General features: G+C 35.5%; 1 protein-coding gene and 1 pseudogene across 3 annotated transcripts in view; both read right to left on the bottom strand.

The window, feature by feature from the left end:
* Positions 1–21,728, bottom strand: part of ZRANB3 (zinc finger RANBP2-type containing 3) — a 191,390-nt gene that overhangs the window by 31,712 nt on the left and 137,950 nt on the right. For all 3 annotated transcript variants that reach the window (XM_036236527.1, XM_036236528.1, XM_036236529.1), the window contains 4 exons: positions 17,452–17,571; positions 15,133–15,252; positions 12,018–12,197; positions 11,067–11,219 (listed from right to left, as the gene is read on the bottom strand). In XM_036236527.1, coding sequence (XP_036092420.1) covers positions 11,067–11,219; positions 12,018–12,197; positions 15,133–15,252; positions 17,452–17,571 — 573 coding nt within the window. The remainder of the gene's footprint in view (positions 1–11,066; positions 11,220–12,017; positions 12,198–15,132; positions 15,253–17,451; positions 17,572–21,728) is intronic.
* On the bottom strand, positions 3,014–9,241 carry LOC107520343 (annotated as a pseudogene).

The raw sequence follows: 21,728 nt of genomic DNA, 5'->3' as shown, positions 1-21,728 counted from the left end.
TGCGATTCCAGCACAGCACACACCACCAACAAAAACACTGATGTCGAGTTTAATTCACTTTGATCAAAGGACAGCTCTGGTAAAAACCATTACTGCCTCATGTCATTCTTCTCTTGTTCCTAAGAGAATTAACAAAATCGCTGTGCTACAAATGGGTGATTGGGACATTTTGCTGGTCTCCTGAATGGCCGATGATTGATGATTGGGACAGGAACTAAAAAACCTTCACTACTATTTGTAAACAAATCAAAGGATATAGAGTGACAAAAGTGGGGTTTTAATCATCTAACTAAAAGAATTTAAATTCTTCTAAAAAAGACTGAATTTTTCAAATTTTGCAAAATGTTCACTCCTACGCAGTTAAATAAAAATTTAACAGTTTTTCTTTAAGGGCATTGAAAAAAAAACCCCAAAAAACAAAATAAAACACTCTGATTAAAAAAAAAAAAAACCGAAGTGGTAAAAAAGAAAATGTTATTACTTATTTTTAAAGATGATATCAAGAGCATTGCAGACAAATGTCTTTGGGAATCACTCTCTCTTCCAACAAAGACAATTAGAATTTATAGCAAAATATGTAATGCACATATTGCTAGAATGTGACTCAGAGGGGATAAGTTAATCAGTGCCTAAGTGCCATAAATAGTGACACTTCTATATAGTGCTAGCCTTACTCGTAAAAAGGAACTGGCTTTATTAAGAGACTTGTAACTGCCTGATAGCACCGAAGTAAAATTTTGGTAAAAGGTATATTTAAGAAACCAGCAAAGGCCGCAGTGAGACTTCTCTTTCTTAAGCTCCAGGCCTGGCCTCCAAATGCCTCTAGGACATCAGCTGAGTGCTTCAGAGATTCTTCAAACTCAAGTGGACTGTCTCGCTATCTGTATGCCATCTCCTCTCCTACCTTCGATCTCTCTCCACCCTTGACTCTACCAAATTAACTTTGGAATCCTCTGCTAGGGATCCTCCAGTTGTAGACTTAACCAGTCACTTCCTAGCACTTCAGTTTGTCTTCCCCTTACCTACTACATGCCTCTGGCTATGGCATCTCCTTTAATTACCTGCTTCGATCCCCACTCCTCTTCCTGAAAGTGCTGCTGTTACACAAGGTTCCACCCAAGCCTATTTTGGTTCTATTTCTGAAATGTCTTGATTTTTTCTTCCCTTTCTATTACCGCCACCAGTGTTAGGAGTTCAGGGTGTTTTGTGCCTAAAATTCCATCTGGGGGTCCCTGACAAAGGAGACTTCTATATAGTGCTAGCCTTACTAATAAAAAGGAACTGGCTTTATTAATAGACTTGTAAGTGCCTGATAGCACCAAAGTAAAATTTTAGTAAAAGGTGTATTAAAGAAACCAGCTGAAGGCCACAATGAGACTTCTAAATGTTTTCCCCAAACCAGCAGTAGAGAAAGAAGACAACAGAGCCTGACAGGGCAGGGGCGTTTGCTCTGCTCACAGTGGAGACCGTGCAGAAGCATGCCTCTGCGAAGCACAGTAGCCCACTAGTCTTGAACTATATAGTAAGGCTGTCACTATATAGAAGTATCTTTTGTCAGGGGCTCCCAGATGGAATTTGGGGCATAAAACACCCTGAATTCTTAACTCTGGTGGTGGTAATAGAGAGGGAGGAAAAAATCCTGCCCAACCAAGTGCTCGGGCTCTGAAAAATCAGATTAACAACTCCTCCTCCAGGGGTAGGGGTAGAAAGCCCTTAGAGGGAGTAGAGAGACAGAGGGAGGGAGAGCAGAAATATAATCTGTTCCCTAAATACCACACTGTCTTCAAGAACCTCTGTCTCCTTCCCATTCATTGCCTACACTGCCACTAGGATTACCTTTTGAAAACAGAAACCTGATCATGACACTCATCTGCGTAAAAGCCCGATGACACTACACTGCTTCCAGCATAAAGTCCAACCTCTTGCATGGCATGTGCGGGCTCCACTCCATCTGGTGCAAAGTTTCAGGTTTCCTCACCTTTGACTCACTTCTCATGTGCCCTTTGCTCACACGTAGAATCCCGATTCCCAGAACACTGGATATATTCACATGACTACGCTTCGGGGCATGCTTTGGTGTTCCCACTGCTTGAACTAGAACCCCACTCTCTTTGAACTTGTCCTTCAGAATCCATTTCCTAAGGAAAATTTCCCCCATGTCCCAAATAGTTATTCTGTCCTGTGTCTCTAGAGCCTGGTGTACAAATCTCTATGTTCGCATTTATCATACTGAATTAAAATGATTTGCTTACGATAGTCTCTCCCAATTAGAGGAAGCTCTAAAGGAAAGTTAGCTGTTTTCCTTATCTTTTGCACCTAGCACACAATCTTTTGTAAACAGCAAAATTGATTCCTTTAAAGTGCCCAATTCAGTGATTTTTACTATATTCAGAATTATGCAACTATCACCAGTGTTTAATTGGAAAATATTTTCATCACTCTCAAAAAAAAAAATCTCTTACCAATTAAGCAGTCACTCTTTTTCTCTCCTTCCCCCAAGCCCCTGGCCACCACTAATCTACTTTATGTCTCTATGGATTTGCCTGTCTGGCCAATTCATATAAATGGGTCCAGAAAATATGTGGCCTTTCGTGTCTGGCTGCTTTCACTCAGCATGTTTTCAGGGTTTGTCTAAGTTGTAGCACGTATCAGCACTTCATTCCTTTTTATGGTAGAACAATATTCCACCATATGGATATGCCACATTTTATTTATCCATTCATCAATTGATGGACATTTAAACAGTTCTAACTTCTTGGCTATTATGAATCATGCTGCTAAGACATTCAAGTACAAGATTTTGTGTGGACATATGTTTTTAATTTCCTTGGAAGTGGAATTGCTGGGTTTAATATTTTAAGGAACTGCCAGGCTGTTTTTCAAAATGGCTGCACCATTTTACATTCCTACCAACAATGCATGAGTGTTCCAATTTCTCTACATCTTTTTCAATACTTATGTTTTTTAAATTTTAGTTATCCTACTGGGTGTGAGGTGGTATCTCATCATGGTTTTGATTTACATTTTATAATCTTAATATTTATACATATAAAATGAATAATCTTTGAATGCCCTATATGCAGTACACATCCCATAAACACTGGCTAAGCCAAACTGAAGTGTTTCAATGTTCTATTCATTCCACAAATAATCAAGGGCCCACAATATGCTAACTCTATTAGATCAAGTACAGTTTGGCAAGGTTATGAAGGCAGACTTTAGAGCAGAAAGGCCTGGGTTCAGATATCAACTCTGCCATTTACTGGCTGTGAACAGATACTTTAACCTTTCTGAGCTTTAGTGGGACCTGGTAACAGTATCTGCCTCATGGTGTAGCAGCGAAGGTTAAATAAGATCATTAGTGTTAACGGCTTAGCACAGTGGCTGTGTGGAATAACCACTTGGTACATGTTAATTATTATTACTGAGTGAAAGGTAAACAAGATAAATGCCTAATAATAGCACTATGAGACATAAGCTGTGACAAAGATATTTGTATGTCTCTACCCATAACAATGAGGCTACCCTCCTATCTTTATCATTAGGCTGTTACACCGACTAATTACATTATATTTTCAGAGTGGTTTGAATTCTAAAATACATATTAAATAAAGGTCCAATTTAATGTTAGCTTTAAGAATTCAGTGCTTAGCATATTTAGAAACCAGAGGTTTTGGATAAGAAAAATTTAGATTTCATGAATGTTACAGCCCCTATGGTCAGCTTTCCTTTTGCTATTACATTTTTTTGAGCTAGATAATATGTGGGAAACAAACTGATTCTCTGTCTCTGTTTCTCTGTTCCTGTCTCTGTCTGTCAGTCTGTCTTGCCTGTCTCTCTATATATGACAATTTCTTATTTGCAATTTTTAGCCCACAATAAAGCAAACATTTCATACAATGTTGGCATTTAACAAAAAATGCAAAGTTTGTTTTGAGTTCTGAGGGCATATTTTAAAATTTCATAGCTGTGCTGAAGAGCTCTCCTTCTCAACTACACACATTTTTTTTTTTTTTTTTTGCAGGAGACCAGCAACCATCCTATCTTATATATATTTAATGCCAATGTTCATATTTGAAATGTAAATTTGCTTTGGGTGAAGGATGTTCTAGAATGTCTTGAGGACAGCAGTCTAGGATTTGAGTATGGTTATGAGAAGAAAAAAATATATAGCAGTGTGAGCCAGGTCAAAAACATGAGTCCCGAGGAAGGATAAGGAAGGTTAAACAATAAGGGAGAGAATATGAAGAGAAAGGAAAACTAGGAGATATTGAACCACGAGGCCAGAACATGAACACAAGCGGTAAGGGAACACAGAGACTGCAGTATGGCTGAACTGGGGAGCCATCTGGAGATCTTTTCCAAAATGGAAAGAGAAATACTATCTGAAGTAACAAAATGTAAGCAGCTCTGGCTTTACTGAGATTTGAAGAAGGGAAATCAAGCAGAAGGAAGACTTGTGCTAAGCAGGAACTGGACTTGTTACCCATGCTAAATTAGAGTCCTTTCTTTTGCTCACCTATGAATCAGTTATGCGCCAAGTTTCTCTTTGGATCCTTTATAATATTTAAATATTTAAATATATAAAATGGATGAAAAGAACCTCAGAAGCCACCTAGTGATCTAGGGACTCAATGGCTGGATAAATGATGCTGCTGATTATCCACTAAGAGCCAAAAAAGGATGGGAAAAGGCAGAGGTTAAGGGAAAGGCCCAAGTTTCCCACAGCTACAGCTAAAGGAAGGAATACACTTCAGATGATGGCAGCAAAAATGAAAATCAGAAAGAGAGAGGATTTCCATTTGAATATTCTACTCAATCTATCTTATTCAGAAACAGACTTTAATTACTTGAAATTTAAAATACAGACTGATAGAGTCTATACCGTTCTCAAATTCCATCTACAGATGACCTACTTTTATTCAACGGAAGCTAATGCAGGAAAATCAAAACACTTCAAAATCAAAGTAGTACTCAGAAGCCACGCACATTCAGACATAGAAGATATGAAGAAGCTCGAGAAACTGGATTGCATCTGAGGCAGTGACCCTGGTGATGGACTCCCGGGCAGGACTTACTTAAAAGACAGCCAACCAGGCTGTGCGAAGGTACCTTTCCTTGTGGTGGTGGGATGTTTGCTCTTCATCTGAGTTGGTCTTCAATTTGAGTTTTATTTGGGTTAATAAATAATTTCTTTAAAACATGTAAATTTATTGAGGATAGGTAAAGGACTATGACTCATATATTTGTGTGGATTAATTCCAGGTGATCATTCAACTATTCAACAACAGCTATCACGGTATTAGGTTAAGGCAGAGTCCTGGAGGCCTCATACTGTGCCAGATCATGGGGAAGTCCCTCAGATCCCAGTGGTGGGGCGAGGGAGGACAAAGAAGGCCTTGAGGAAGTGGTTATTTACCAACTGCTACCAAAATACTTAATATTTTAATAACCAGTACACTTATACTGGTATATACTGGTAGAATACCAGTCCTGGTTGCACATACTATATTTATCCTAATAGTTAGATGAACTATGTGACAGAAAGAGAATTCTGATTAAGAGAGGAGAGAGATAAAGATAATACCAATCTGAAGGGCAACGAACACCAGGGGAGAAAGAAGGGAGGAAATACCAAAACTAACAGAAAAATTTTGTCCTCAAAAATCTGCTCTCATTTTCCTCCTCTTCTTCTTCTTAACCACAGGTCTCCTTGTCCCTGGGACCCACAATCATACTAATATTAAGCTCTAGGTCAATTCATTGAAGACCAATTTACCAAAAGTACATATACTAAAAGTCAATTCGTCTGAAATCTAAAGTTCACTAAAGAACAATTTGCCAAATTGACCAAATTGATTTTCTAAAAATCACTTACAGAATTCGCAGTATTTTGAAAGTGATAGATTGGCAGAGCTAAGACGACTATGGGGAGCAAGGCATCCAGGGTGCTGGGGCCTCCTGACTCTCTTCTAACTGTTCATTTCCTCTTTGCCCTTGTGCTCACTCTCTACTCCTTGGACTCCGCCTCTTTGAGCTTCTCAGTCTCCCCTTCCCTACAGCAGATGGCCTGGGCTGAGTCATGTGCTGACTAACATCACGGTCTGTTCTTCTGGCTGTGGAAGGTCCCTCTGCTTTGCCCCAGCTTTAACCTCTAGCTGCAGCAGTGGGGCACTGCGACAGAGATAAAATGAACATTCCTTAAAATGCTGGTACTACACAAATATTCACAAGCTCTTAAAAGCCACCTAATTAGAACTGTTATAAACTTTTTAGCTAAGCAAGTTTTTGATGACAATTGGCAAATTTGGTTAATTTGGCAAAGTTTAATTGACAAAACAGGAAATAGTTTAAAAATGCTAAATGTAGGGGGGGAAAATTAAAGGATTTTTAAAGGGATCAGAAAGAAATCAGTATAAATATAAAAATTACCATAGGAAATGCTGATTTGGCAACATTCAGAAGAAAAATATGTTTGTTGGTAGACTTAAATTTCTTTAAGATCTTTCAACAGAGTATTTCTCTTTCTTGCGAGCGCTCTCTCTCTCTCTCTCTCTCTCTCTCTCTCTCTCTCTCTCTTCTTTTTCACCAGGCAAAGGACTTTATTAACCTTTGTTTCGACCTTTAGTCTCAGGCTTCTTCAGCTTAACTAGCTGCAAAGAATGATTTCTGTATACGCAAAAACTGAAAGAAGCTGCAGTGTCCAAGGGGCTTGGGCTTAAAAATATTAGAGATCGAGATTTTATCAGATCCATGAACAAAATTTTACAAAGCAGTCATAATATAAAATAGCAGCTACCAGTAACTTCTTCAAGTTTTATCTTCTTCAGTAGTTGACTCAATTTAGTTTGCTTCATTCTTGGAAGTCTCATCGAAATTCTCCGTAAGATCTGGAACTTCATCATCATTTGTACCTAGTGGTGCTTTTCCATTCACAGATTGGGAAGAGCTTCAGCCCGTCTCCTTAAGCTGGTCAGACTGTCTGCACCAAGTAATTCTGTCAGCTGCTTTGTCTCAGCTGGCTTGTGATGGTGAAATGTTTGCTGCCAGAGATGCCGAAACTTTAGGGCTGTGAAAGTAGATCACTGTTCTTGGTTTGTGGACATAGCCGCCTCTTCAATACCAGAGATATTGTTCACCCCTAACTTCTCTAAGGCGAATTGAAGTTTTTTACTAACTGCTGTAGCTGTTCTGTGAACCACCATCTTCCTTCTGCAAGCAGTTACTTTCCCACCAATGTGCACTTGTGCCTGCAGTTTGCTGAATTTTTCCCAGCTCGGGATAGGTTCTTTCATCTTGTTGGAGAGGAAAAGGGGGCCACCGTGGGGGTCTAGCGTTGCCACTTAGGGTGTCTTGGACAGACCAGCTAGGATTAAATGCACACACGTGGGGATGTAAGATGGCAACGAATTGAGCATTTGTTAAAATGCATAAAGCTGGAGGATGTAAAGAGAAATTGGTGCATGGCATTCCCACCTAACCTAAAGTCATTCAAGGCATATTTATTTACATGCTGCCCCCCCCCCACCAAAAAAAGGAAGCAAGCAAACAGACTACAAAGCAAAACAAAGGTCTCTACATAATAAGATTCCAATTTACAGCAGTCCCCCCCTTATCCACGGGGGATAGGTTCCAAGACCCTCAGTGGATGTCTGAAATCCTGGATAGTACCAAACCCTATATACACTATGTTTTTCTTCAATAAATACATACCCTTTCACTTAAAGAAAGCGCTTTACAGCTTCTGTTTGGAACACTGAATTGCCAGGATCACTAACTACCCTTGCGCTTTGGTGCCATTATTAAGTAAAGTAAGGGTTACTAGAAACCAAGCACTATGTATGATACAGGGACAGTCGACTTCAATAACCGAGATGGCTACTAAGTGATTAACAGGCGAGGAGCACATATAGCATAGAGATGCTGGACATAAGGATGATTCATGTCCTGTCAGCATGGAGGATAGCAGGAGATTTCATCACAAAATTGTTTATTTTTGGAATTTTCCATTTAATCTTTTCTGGACTTCTACTGACCATGGGGAACTGAAAGAGTGAAAAGCGAAACTGTGGATAAGGTGGGACTACTGATAAAACCATGTGTGTCCAAAGCCATGCACTGGAAAATCTATACTAGGTAACATTAAACTATGAAAAATAAGTACTAACTCAGGAAGGTGAGATTTGGTCAGGGTGACTGGGTGATTTTTGTCTTAACTTTGTACACAGATGTCCATTTTTCTTCAGAAAGACTTGAAAACAATAATCATGTATATATGTGGGAAGATGTGTTTCAAAATCTTCATACTTATATTAGAAATGAAAATTTAAACTTAGTACAATAGGGAATTTAGAACGATAACAGCTACAAAAGTAGTTATATTTTTTATAGTTTTAGTTACATATTTTTTAATTACCTAGGATATCTACTTTTTAATAGACCAAAAAAACCTACTAAAAGGAGGTTTTTAATTAAATAAGTTCTTAGAAGTAATCCTTCTATTTCTTTAGCAACAGTTAACAATGGTATTCTAGAATCCTAGAAAAAAGTACTAGTACTGTAAATAAGATTTATAAAAAATTTAGTAAGATTCCACATAAATAACATTATGTTTTTATGGAACTAAACTTTATATTAAATTTTAAATTTTGCATTATGAAAGAACATGTGCAGACTTTAATTTTAGTCCTATGATTTCTGATCAAGTCTTTCAAAAATTAAAATTCAACTTCCCATAACTCTCATACCATATTGCTCCCAAAGGGCTAGGAAACAGCAGTTTGAATGACTTCAAGCTTCTCTAATATATTATTTCTTATTTAGTTTATATATGGCCTCCAAGTAGCACTTGTTACTATATAGATACTATAACAAACATCCATATACCCACGATTCAAAATCTAAAAGTACTAATATTGTAATATTTACTTTTAAATCTTTTTGAAAATAAAATAAATAAAATATTTCTAATGAAGTTACTATGACATTTTTATTCTTCTCAGGTTCATTCTCCTCCTCTCTCGGAGGCAACCAATATCATAAATTTGATGTATATTCTTTCAATCTATGTTTATGTATTTTATTACATATATTCATAAAAATATAATATTTTTGTGTGTGCATCTATATTTAAAAATAACATTATGTTTTTAAAAATCTGGTCATTCATGTTAACCTCTAAATAGTATTTTAAGACAAGTTATATATCCATTCTCCTACTGATGGGCATTTTGGTTGTTTCCAAAACAACTACACACACACACACACACACACACACCTGCACGCACACACACACACCTGCACGCACACACACACACACGCACACACACACACACACCTGCACTTCCCCCACCCCACTCCCCCCCACACACAGATGTTCATTTTTGCAAAAAAAGAAAATCAGGAAAAACGAATCCAGAAACTTAAAAAAATGGCTACTTATAGGGGATGAATAGAAACAGAAATAGGGATGAGATGGAGACTTCTCTGCACATACTTTTTTATAGTTTTGATTTTGAAATATTTAAGTGTTTTAAATATTCAAATAATATAAATCCTACAATTAAATGCACACAGAAATCAATGAACCTAAATGTCTAGCAAACTGGTAAGACAACCACATAGAAAAAAGAATTAATTCAAGTAACTTTTGGACAGGATACCATGACTACATACCTTTAGTAGGACAGGTATAAAACTTCTAAGAAATCTTGAATTTTACTTATCTCTTGGTAGTGGTATTAGTATAGTAATTTTAAACATATTTTGTATGTAGGAAGGATGGAGCAAATGAGAAAATATGTTGATAATATTATAAATCAGAGTTCTCACTGTTGTATAAGGAACTATAAATATTTATATTCATATAGATATATGGAGAACATGAAGAAGAACTCGATGGTGCTAGATTTGAACTATATATATATGAACTTATGACTTAATGCACACACATATACAAACATACATATATATACATATATGTTTACCTCCTTATGCAAATCTGTGTGTATGTATGTGTGTGTAAATAACTCTGTACGTTGAAAATAGTTACAGAAGCAATGACATCTCAAAGCAATAAAATTTCCTGATTTCTAAATATCATTTGCCAATAAAGGGAGTCATGGCTCCTGAAAGAAACGTCTAGTTCCAAATCTGGGGCAAAGTAAATACAAAGTGAATATGGAATATATTGTTTGACAGAAAGCAAAAAGCACTCAGAAAATTGTAGAAACTTATTTAAAACAAGAAAAAAAGAAAAAAGAATAAAGAAGATTTCACTAACCAGCTATTTAAAAAAAAATAAGTGTAGGATTATACCACATTAACTAACAGTAACAGAATTCCCAAGTTCAGTGATATTTGTTTTTAACGAGAAGTAAAGTTCTTCCTTACAGAAAAATGCTGGCTAATAAACACAGAAGCAATGATCGAATTAGAAATACCACTATTTTAGAACTGATTCAGGCAAAGATCAGCAATGAGTGCTAAAATTACTAGGTGAAAGGTTTTCGGAACAGGACAGTCGCATGATCTCACACCACAGATTATTTCCTACTGTAAAGGGAAAATGGCACTTACAATTTCCCTTATTTTGGTGAGGCAGAGCTTCTTTTCATGTTTATTAGCTACTTAGGTCTTCTCTGATGAGCACATTTTGTGCCTATTTTTCTATTGGCTTCTTTGTGTTTTACTAATTGAATTTAAAATCTTTATATACTTTAGACATTGTAATGCAAGTATCTTTATTGGATCTGTGACTTCCTAATGTTATATTTTGTGGCAAAAATAATACATTTTTCCGCACCCTCAGGTCATAAAGACAGACTCCTAGTTTTCTTCTGAAGGCTGGATTCTATTTAGCTTATTTTTCTAAGGAGCTTAACAGTGAGAACTGGTATATAACTGTTGGAAGATATAAGCCACTTCTGCAGCCTCCTGGCATCAATGTGGAGGCTCATCTCAATAGCACGAATAACTGAAGGTCGCTATTTAAAACAATACACAATAAAGTTACAATTTCAGGATAGTTAGAAAAGAATAGAAAGGAATAAGTCATATAATCTTACATGAGTGAACAAAATTTCATTCCTGAGCTCTTCGGAACTTCCTCTTGGACTCCAAGCCTCAGCAAACTGCAGGAAATCCCATTTTTCCTTATCACCTTCCTCAGCCTGAAGTTGCTCCTTCCTACCATTCAATGTGCTCCCAGTAACCTGAGCCTGTAAGATGGAAAAGCATATGAATTACATAATAGTTTACCTCACAGCTGGCATCTGCTAAGCAATAACTTGATTTTACATTTAAATCACAAGCAATCCATCAAAGAAAATCATATTGTTTCATCATATCAGAAGCTTTAGTAATATAATTATTCAAAATTACAACCAAATTATCAAGTCAATAATTCCTGTTCTTATGAGGAAAAGAGATATTATACTATTTGGTTTTTTTATAAAACATTTTTATTTTAATATTTATAAACTTTGAAATTGAACCTATATATGACTGGCCATTTTGAAAACTTGAAAACTATCCTCTAACCCTTAATCAAATCCTTTCTACGAACATCCCTCAGGTTAGGAGAAGAAACAGCTCAGTGGAAAGAGCAGGCAATGTCTCTTCTTCCTTTTCTGGAGTCTGGGTATAGGCAATCCTCTGTTCAAAATTAGCTTGGAATTTAAGACTTCTTCTGAGAAAGGATTTACTCTTTGCTTTCAAAAAAGACTTGTCACTTGAAAGCATTAAGTTTTCTTGCTAGCTAACCCTCTCCTCTAGCTTCCAAAATGGTAGAAGAAGGGCTTGGACGACAATAGGCATTCATATCTCTCTCTTATTACAGAGGATAGTGTTACAATACTACCAACTGAAGCCTTTTCTGAACTTATCTCTATTAACATCAATATCTCAGTATATGTAAATATCCTTTGCCTGAAAACACTAAATCTCAGCCTCTTAACTCATGTAGGCTATGAATAATAATGAGTGAGTTGGTAACCTGGTCTAAAATCAAGCTTTACCTTGCGATTCAACATTCCCCACATAATGGTATCCAGAGTCCCATTTGCAATAAGGTAGTGAATATTCACAGAACTGCACTGTCCAATTCGGTGAGCACGGTCTTCTGCTTGTTTTATATGCCCAGGGTCCCAGTACAACTCAGCAAATACAACATGAGTTGCAGCAGTAAATGTCAAACCCTAAGCAAAACAAAGTGAAAAAATTGAGATGCAAATAAACTGAGAAGATAACATAGAGCCATATATGTTAAATGGACAAGAGGGTGCTGAAGGACTTAAAAACAAATCAGTCTTTCATTTTAAGCCCAATTAAGAAAATTTAATTCATGTAAGGTAAATGAAGACTGCTTATTTGCAAGATAGACAAGTAAACTACAAAACACACATTTAAAACGTATTTAAATATTTCAAGTCAGTTTGATGGATTTATATATATATACATAAACAAAATAACTTTATCCTCTGATGAAGGCTAGATTCATATTACCACTAGAAAATCTAATAAAATACATTACAAATGAGAATATAATGTCTAACACATGGTATCCATAGCAACTAAGCAAAGAGCAATGATATCCTCTATTCATTTAATTCATCCTGCTGTTCTATAAAGAAGCAAATCATGTCTCCAGTCATGATCTCTTCCTTTGAAATTTCTTATGTTATATCCAAAGGCCCTGAAGTTTACTTGCTTGTATCTCAATACATAAAACACAATTGCATTCTTCCTGCAATTGCATTTTACATCAGTTTGAAATAATGTGACATTAATAACATTAACTAACTCTTGTTTTATAACCAATCCATAAAATAAAAATGCAAATCTCCTCAAGCTAAAAATGAGTCTAAGATGCATGATTTTATTTTATTTTTTAAAATGAATGAATGTATATATGTATGTATATATGTATGTATTTTTATGGTGACACTGGTTAACGAAATCCAATAAGTTTCAATTGTACACTTTAACAGTAAGGCATATATATATATTTACACTGTGTGTTCACCTCCCATAATTAGAGTTCTTTCTGTCACCACATATTTGACCACCTTTAACCTGTCTGCCGCCTCCGTCCCTCCTCCTGCTTCCCGTCTACTAACCACTAGTCTATTGTCCGTGTCCATGAGTCTCTGAAAAATGCATGATTTTAAAGTAGGCTGAGTGAAATGTGAACCATGCTTATGCAATTGCTACACAGAGTAAATGATGTTAGGTGGTTGACAGAAATACCTCTCATCCTTTGAGAGTATCATCTAATCCCTGCGGTTGTTCACACACACTGGAACTTCTGTGACTTTTGTGACTGCTGTGCTGTTATTCTGAAATGTTATTTTAACTTAATATATTTTTATATCACAGAACGGCATCATATTCGCATTCATTAAACAGTGGCACTAGTCCTCAAGCTGAAAAATTCACTGAAGATCAATCACTTTAGAACAGAAGTTAGAAGTAATAAAAACATGTAGAGAGCTGAACAACCACCATCTAAACTGTGCTGCTATTTAGGACAGGAAATGCCACAAAATACTAAAGATAATGCTGAAAAATAAGAAGTCCTATTTAAAGAGGGACACCTTTAAGTGTGTGAAAAGTATCGTATGACTATATAAGAATAAAGAGAAAATATGCTGCAGAGATAAATGGTACTCTAAGTTACTACTGAGATGGAAGATTCACATGTTCCAGGAACAAAGACATTTCTACTTTCCTTTATTGCTGTGAAGATACAAGTGTTCAAATATGTGAGTTTTGAATTTTATAAGGTCTTCAGGACACGGACTTGAATTACATGTGAGTGCCCTGTGCAATCTGAATTTCAGTCTCTTATCAGGCCCCTCCTAAAATCTCCTGCCTGGTTTCCTCTTATCTTCCTTCTCCCACGCTGAGTATTCCATTTCTAATTTTAAGCTCTTTTTGATGATAATTTCTTTGTCTGGAATATTCTAACAGATATATAAAACTCAGATTATTGAAAGTTTAAGCCAACATGAGGGAAGTGTTGAGACAACCCTTTTAATTAGAATTCCTAGTGAGTTCTAGAACTTCTTCATCCTCATGGAGTTTCTCTCTATATACAATATTATATACACACATCAATTAGCTGGGTAAAAGCAGATCTTTGGCCCTGGTTCAGAATCCAGAGTCCAGAAAAGATGCCAGATGTGGCATATACCACCAGGCTGGATGCACAGTGATATGCTCGATTACTTTTCTCTACGTTAAACATCCTGGCTTAGAATTTATATAAAAATATTTTAGAATGTTAGTAAAAAAAAATCCAGCAGGTTCCCCTCATACATAGTATGACAGACACTGGTACTGCCTTCCCTAATATCTATTCTTTTCTTGCTCTTTTGTAATGTAACACCTGATATTTAGCATGACTATCTAGAATAAAGGGTACTTTTCTCACCTTCTCTTAAAGTTAGCTGTGGCCATGGGACTAACTGCAGGCCAGTGAGATGTAGCATGCTTCCCTCCAGTCAGCTGCCTGGTTTGCAGATATGATGGAGGAGCTCTAGCAGCCCTCTGAAGTAAGATATCTGCTGGGAGTGATGAAGCGGAAACCCAAAGGGGACCTAAGTCCTAAGGACTTTCTGGAATCACCATGGTAGCCTTGGACTGTCTACATGAGCGAATAAAAAACTTTATGTATTTAAGTCATTCTTAATTTGGGTTTTCATTTACTTGCAGCCAAATGTAATTCTAAGGCAAACCAGGGCCACTCCACAAAAAGTTCTCAGGCAGAAGAGTTCTTATCCCTTAGGCCACCTCGCCTCATAGACTCTGCTTAAAACAACCAAGAAAAGACAAGTGCTATAAGAAAGGGATGGGACAATTCTATGAAAATTCAAAGGAAGGAAAAATGGTCATGAAAAAGTATTACAAACAAATGAACTATACTCTTCTAGGAAATTCTTTCCTGGAAAATTTAGGAAGATTTGAGTCAGAGGTGTTGAGGTCTTTTTGCATTATACTTTCTAACACTCTCCAAAATTAAATGAATATTTATTATACCAGATATCAGATATAAAGTTATAATTAAGGTTAATGGTCTGTTTATAATCTCAAAGACATTTTGTTATCAAATTAAGACTCAAAATTTCTTACCTGCCCAGCAGCCTGAATGCTTAGGATAGCCACACGAGTCTCAGGATCCTTTTGAAACTGATTAACCAGATGTATTCTTTCTGAAGATGGAACACTTCCATCTATCCTAACATAACGAGTCTAGGATTAACAAAGGACATGGCAAAAATCAGGACAAGCCTCCAGGCATCCATCTCATTTTATATTGTTGCAGCTTATTTTTATGTTCTCATAATAAAATAAAAACTGAGCAAGATGACAGGTTCTTAAATGTTATACAAGAAGAATATTAATCAAATTTCTTATTAGTTTCTGATAACAATTTCATCTTTTAGTCTTTTAAGGGTAGGATCTATGTCTAATTCATCTTCATAGCATCACTGTCAAGCGCAATGCCTTGTATATACCAGGAGTTCCATAAATCATTACTGAATTAAGCAAATGTTGTCTTCAGTAAAATTCTATGTAAGTTGGTGTGAAAATTTCATGATGGATCAGAATAACTTTCAAGTTACAGGATCGCTAATTCCAAAGTAAAAGTAAAGTCAGACATGTGAGAAAGTAAAAAGAGGGTTCTGCCCATGTATTAGGAATTCATAAAGAGTAGTATGTCTATTTATGAAATATCCTAATATTAAGTGGGAAATTATCTTTTTAGATGTACCATTTAAATTCTCTTTTTTCAAATTATTAAACTTAAAAGAAAAACGTGTCATGGTCATCTCCATTGAGGTAGACACCAACATATCCACCCACGGTTTTAAAAAGCAGAGAAACATTAAGCACTAAACTGAACAGTGCTGTCTTATGATTTGAATTGAGAAATGGTAATAATCAGTGTGTGTGTTAGAACAGCTAAAAAGAATTTATTACTCAACTTTGTAAAACAAGTATAAGCCCTGAATTTCAAATAATCTCATTCATATTTGCACTTTTATGGAAAACACAGTCTTAAATAGTTGAGACATAGGGATTATATACTTATATAAAAAGAAAGTCAAGTTAATCATTAAACAGAATGTTCCTTATTAACTTTCTGTGTCTTCACAATATAGACATAAATTGACCAGTGACTCATTAAGGGAGATTGTAAAATCTTCTGAGGGTCTTTCTAAGGAAAACTCATTGTCAGGCTAGGGAGAGTTTGAGAGAAATTCACCCCCAACACCATGACTATCTACGTTTTTAACTCTTAGTGATGCTAAGTGGGATTCTAAACACATTAGTAAAACAGAAGTAGGAAAAGGGGATAGACTGCAATACTTGGAATAGATTCCAGTAGCTTTAAGTAAAATGGAATCAGAATAAAAAAATATTATGAATCTAATATTATTGCCTGATCATTTAAAAATTATTTCTAAGGTAAATTAACTCTTTCCTTAGAAGGTGTTTTATAGACACTATAAGATAATCAATGAGAAAGTACCTTTTAATGTATAGCACTTTATCATATTATATCATCATAAATATTTCAATGAAGGAAATATTAGAATTACTTCTCTGGTAATGTTAATAAACTTATTGGCTGGTGTTTGAAAATCTATACTGCACAAAGTGTTAAAAAATGTCTTTATTCCGCCATTAAAAAAAAAATCTACCTACATAGGCAAGTGGTTCTGCTGCTACACATATATTAAGCTCACATAATTTGTCAGGAAATTTCTTCTGCCTGCTTCTGAGCACCTCTAGAAGCCCTCTAACATAGAGAGAGGTGACAGGTTTAAATTTTGAAAGAAAAAAGTGGATGATGCTGTCAGTGACGGGGCTGTGGGGAGCAAGGTCGGACATAACATAATGCAGTAAGGCCAGCAGGTCTGGTGGAGCTTACCTGACTGACTACCTGGATCATTTGTTATAAATTCACCTATACTAAATCTTAATCATATTCTATATAAAATATGCTACCTGGAGTTTAAAAGGTATTACTGTAGCCAGGCACAAGAATTGGCTTAATTCATTCTTCCTTTTCCTTCAACATCACCCAAATTCTAAGGCTACATGTGGGCAAACAAAAATTTTAACTTTTAACTGCCTATGTCAGTCTCAAATGGTATATCCCTAACAAAAATGAAATTCACATTATAGCCTATCAAGGTAGCATATTTTAATCAATCCAGATCATTTGATCAGTGGAAAATTATAAGACTGGTGTAAAAGACAAATTTTAATAAAATATCATCAACACATTAGTAATATATTGCTATAATTTGCAAGAAAAACAGCTAATAATAATTTATATACCATCATGTAAAGCAGGCAAAAAAACTCAATTATAAGACAATGTTTACTATATTAAAAATCTGCAACCTAAAAGAACTATGTAGAAAAATGGTAACGTACCTTGTTTTCTATGACTGCTTCTGTACAAGCTTGGAGCATGCTTAAATGGTGAGCAAAAACCAGAAATTTAAGTGAATCGTTGTGAAGCATCATCTTAATATAATCCTTTACAGCACCTGCCTAAATATTAAAAGTTAAACCTTATTAATGTCATAACGATTTTTACTAACAAATCATTTTGTTTTCTTTTAATAAATCGAAAAAAAATCTCAAAAATCAGTAAGTTTCTATGAACTTTTAACTGCTTTGTTTTCTAAGTAGCCTAAGAGAAAGTAGAAGCTCACATATAAAGGTATATGGAAGAAGAGGGCTAAAACAGGAAAAAAAAAAACCTCAAAAGTAAAACAAGAACAAGACAAGACTTAGAAGGAAAAAACAAACAAGAGAAGAGTTTCAATGGAAAGTCAGTAATCAAGTAGACTAAGGCCCAGAAGAGGTTGGTGGTTTTGTTTATAAGGTAATTTTAAAAAAAGAGCATACAGAAGACTAAGTGGAATAGACTTAAGGGGAAAATAGAAGGTAAAAAAAAAATCAGATGAATATCATTTTTTAAAAAGGGAAGACTAAAAAAAGAATAAATCTAGGACTAAAGCTTAGGAGTAAAAAAAAGTTGGTTTATTCATCTTTTAAACTAAAAAATTTAGGTAGATTTACAAACAGGTCATTTTAAGGAGTAAATAGGCTAAGAGAAATGGAAAACGAGGGGATTTAGTTTGTCTCCGGGAAAGAAAAGGTCACAGAGGATGGAGAAGGTTACACATTTAACCTCTACTTTTTCTCAGAGCTAGGTTTAAATGATAGCAAAGTGTATAGAGAGAAAGAGCATTGAAGAGGGATCAATAGCAATGAAACTGTAGGAGCTAAAAAGTAGACAGATGCCTGGTAAGGGATTAGCCAACCTAATAGTTCCTAAACTGGAGTATGAAAAATTGAGAAGCACCTGGTTTACAATGTAGTAATCTCAAAAAGCTCAGGAAATGGCACCTCTGGAAGTGAGTATGGAAGTGTGGCTAACATGGGGAAATTGGCTGAAAAAATGTTTAAGTTGTTGATATGTGCAACACTGATTCATATCCCATCCCACACAATAGGTGACTTCCCAACCCAACCTGGCAGAAAACTAGAGATTTTCTACAGAGCATAAAAGATAGAAACTGGAGGGAGGAATCCCACGTTGATGGTAGACTATGCTTAAAAACGTGGAGATTAAATGAAAGTTGTATGATAAATGTTGAGATCTGCTCTTCTTCCTCACCCTTCTTACCGCCACAGGCCCAAAACAGACAAAAGGGCTTATACCCTCTAGGTAGGGGAATCTGACCACCCAAAGAGAAAAGACTAAAGATACTAATATTGGGGGTTCCTCAGCAAGACATCCTGGTCAGATCACCCTTTATTGAAGGCCACAGTTTATAAGCCATAATCATGAACAGAGTTTCTCCTCATTATTTAGTGTCTTACTTATAAATATAAGCAAACAACCAAGGATCACCAGGTGTTTGTAGAAAGCAACATATATGAACAAATCAACTGTACACAGAGAAGAAAACTAGAAGAGATTAACATTTATAAAACAAGAATAGTATGCTACAAACAAGGAAGACAAGTATTCTTGAAAATTAAAAAGATAATAGCAGAAATAAAAAAAAATTCACTAGCTATTAAGCTGAGAAAGTCTTTCAAAGAGTAGATGGCAAATCATTTAAAAAAAAATAGTTAAAATATAAGAAAATTTGAGGAGCAGGCCATGAGGGCAATGTATGAATAATAAAAGTTCTAGAAAACAATACAGAGAAAACAGACAAAAGGATATAATCGAAGAAATAAAGGCTGCTTTACAGAACTTAAAGATATAAGTTTCCAAAACGGAATATGGAAGAGATCCACTGAAGATCTTTCACAGCAGATGAAAATGAACCCAGAGCAAGGTCCATCACCATGAAACTTTAGAACACTATGAACAAAGAATTGATTCTATGAGCTCCCAGGAAGGGGAAGAAAAGATTTCAAGGGATCAAAATAGAATAAAAATTTTGACTTGCATTGGATAACTCAGTATCAACACTAAAAATTCTAGGAAAAATTTAGTCAGAAATGCAAGTAGAATAAAGGCATTTACAAATATGGAGGAATTCAAATAATGTATCCTTTCTGAAAACTACTGAAGAATGTGGTACAGCAAAATGAGGGAGTAAACAAATCAAGAAAATAATATCAAATAGAGAGGTAATTCAGCACAAGGAAGAAATAAAGACAATGCCCAGGATGAGAGCTCTACAGCAGACTCAAAAGCAATAGTCCAGACTGGAGCTGATCAAAACTACAGGGGAAATTTATTTGAGAAGACACAATTAATAAAATGTTAATGTTTAAAGATATTGAGAAGAGATTAAATAACTAGGGAAAAGTTTGAAGATGAATAATTGAAAATGATTTGTAGAAGAAAACATATCCATACTATATTACACATTTCACCTATTTGTAAATATTATAAACATGGTTCTAAGAATATCCATGGTGAATACTGATCAAGCTTAAATTAGTATAAATTACTATAAAATTAGTAAAAGTAAACTCTCTATCTATTGATCCATCCATCCATCCATCCATCCATCCATCCATCCATCCATTCATCATCCATCAGTTTATCTGCCTACCTGCCTGCCTGCCTATCCACCTGTCACCTTGTTAAGAGAATGGGAGTATGGGAAAGATCTGGGTGTGAGAGCTAAAATTTTATCTTCCGTATTGGAAAGCCAAATGATGACAGCTAAAATTACAAAGTAAACAGTAATACAAACCAAGAAGTAAGATAAACACATTGCTGAGGGATTTGAGGTAAATACTGAAAGAATAAAGTGGTTGCTTCTGGGGAGTACCTTTAGGAGACTGTTATTTTTTTTGAAATGGCTATATCTCCTCATTAAACTGTGACCATACATAGTTTTGGTAATAATAAAAAATTTTAAATAGGGGTATTTAAAAATTTAAAATTGCCTATTTGAAATTCATGCACATGACTATAAAGTCACACGACTGATTCTGCAAGCTACATTTTGTATGTCTGAATTTTCTAAACAATAGAAATTCATCAAACAATGAGACCGGAGGCAGTTAAGAACTTTAGCCTTCGATTTCAGTGTCTCAGAAAGTGGAAATGAAGCCCTCTTAAAATAAGGAGCTATAAATTCTGGATATGTTGCCATGGGAACTGAACCACTTTAATAAACTGCATGTTTGCCTAAAGAGCTATATTTACTGTGATAAATCTTTCAAAAAGTACATGTCAAGTTAGAGTATTTTTAAGGTACATTCATTTACCATCCATTGCAGACTATATAATCACTGTACCCTCAGTCTCAGATGCACTCCTGCCTCTTCATAAGCAAGCCGTTTACTTCTACCAGAATCCCCTCCACTGATATTGCTCCCTCTTCATTACAACCAGAAAATGCTGATGATGAAGCTCAAGGTCCCTGTCCTGACTCCTTCCAATCACTGGTTCAAAATGGCTTATGCTTACCATTAATATTCAAAAGTTTGATTATAAAATGTGCTAAACAGTCTCTTGGGACTAGTTTAGTTCCTTAACCACCATCGTGATATTGCTTCCTAGGAGAAAATGTGTTAGGAGAACCAAACTGACTATGTAACATACATATTTTAGATTTCTCTTATGTTCTTAGATTGGGGATTGCATAGATTTGCATTCTAAAACATACCATACATGCATTTTAGTTATCCTGATTTTATCCTAATTAAAACTGTCACTGCATTGTCATATTTTAAGTTATCTGCGCAGACATTTGTCTTCAAACTGTCTTAAATGCATATTATATGGAATGGTAGGTCTTACTAATGATCAGATTATGCTGGTTCAGATTTAGTAGAAGTTGCAGAAATTGTGTGTATTCACAATTCTATTTTATTTTACTAAAATTGCCTGTTAGTAATGTGTCTGCTAGTCAAAGTTCTAATTTAAATAGTTAGTACATCTACTACATCTCATTTAAAAAATGCAGAAATGTAGAGAATACGTTGTAAAATGTTTCTTAAATTTTTGTTAGTGAATAGGTGCACATCATACTTTTTGGAGTAAAAGTTGTTAAAGAGAAACCTATACTGAATTAAAGACCTGCTGAAAGTTACCTGATTTTAAATTGTCAGCTTTTAATTAAATAATGAGAAAAGAAAAAATGAAAAAAAAAATCCATCAAACCTGAGCTATGACAAAGACCCTCTTCTTGATCAAACATTAGTTAGGCCTCTCTGAGCCC

The sequence above is a fragment of the Rousettus aegyptiacus genome, unplaced genomic scaffold (assembly GCF_014176215.1).
Source record: "Rousettus aegyptiacus isolate mRouAeg1 unplaced genomic scaffold, mRouAeg1.p scaffold_m13_p_2, whole genome shotgun sequence".
In the NCBI taxonomy this organism is placed as follows: Eukaryota; Metazoa; Chordata; class Mammalia; order Chiroptera; family Pteropodidae; genus Rousettus; species Rousettus aegyptiacus.
The sequence above is the reverse complement of the archived record's forward strand: the minus strand, read 5'-3'. Positions and strand labels throughout refer to the sequence as shown.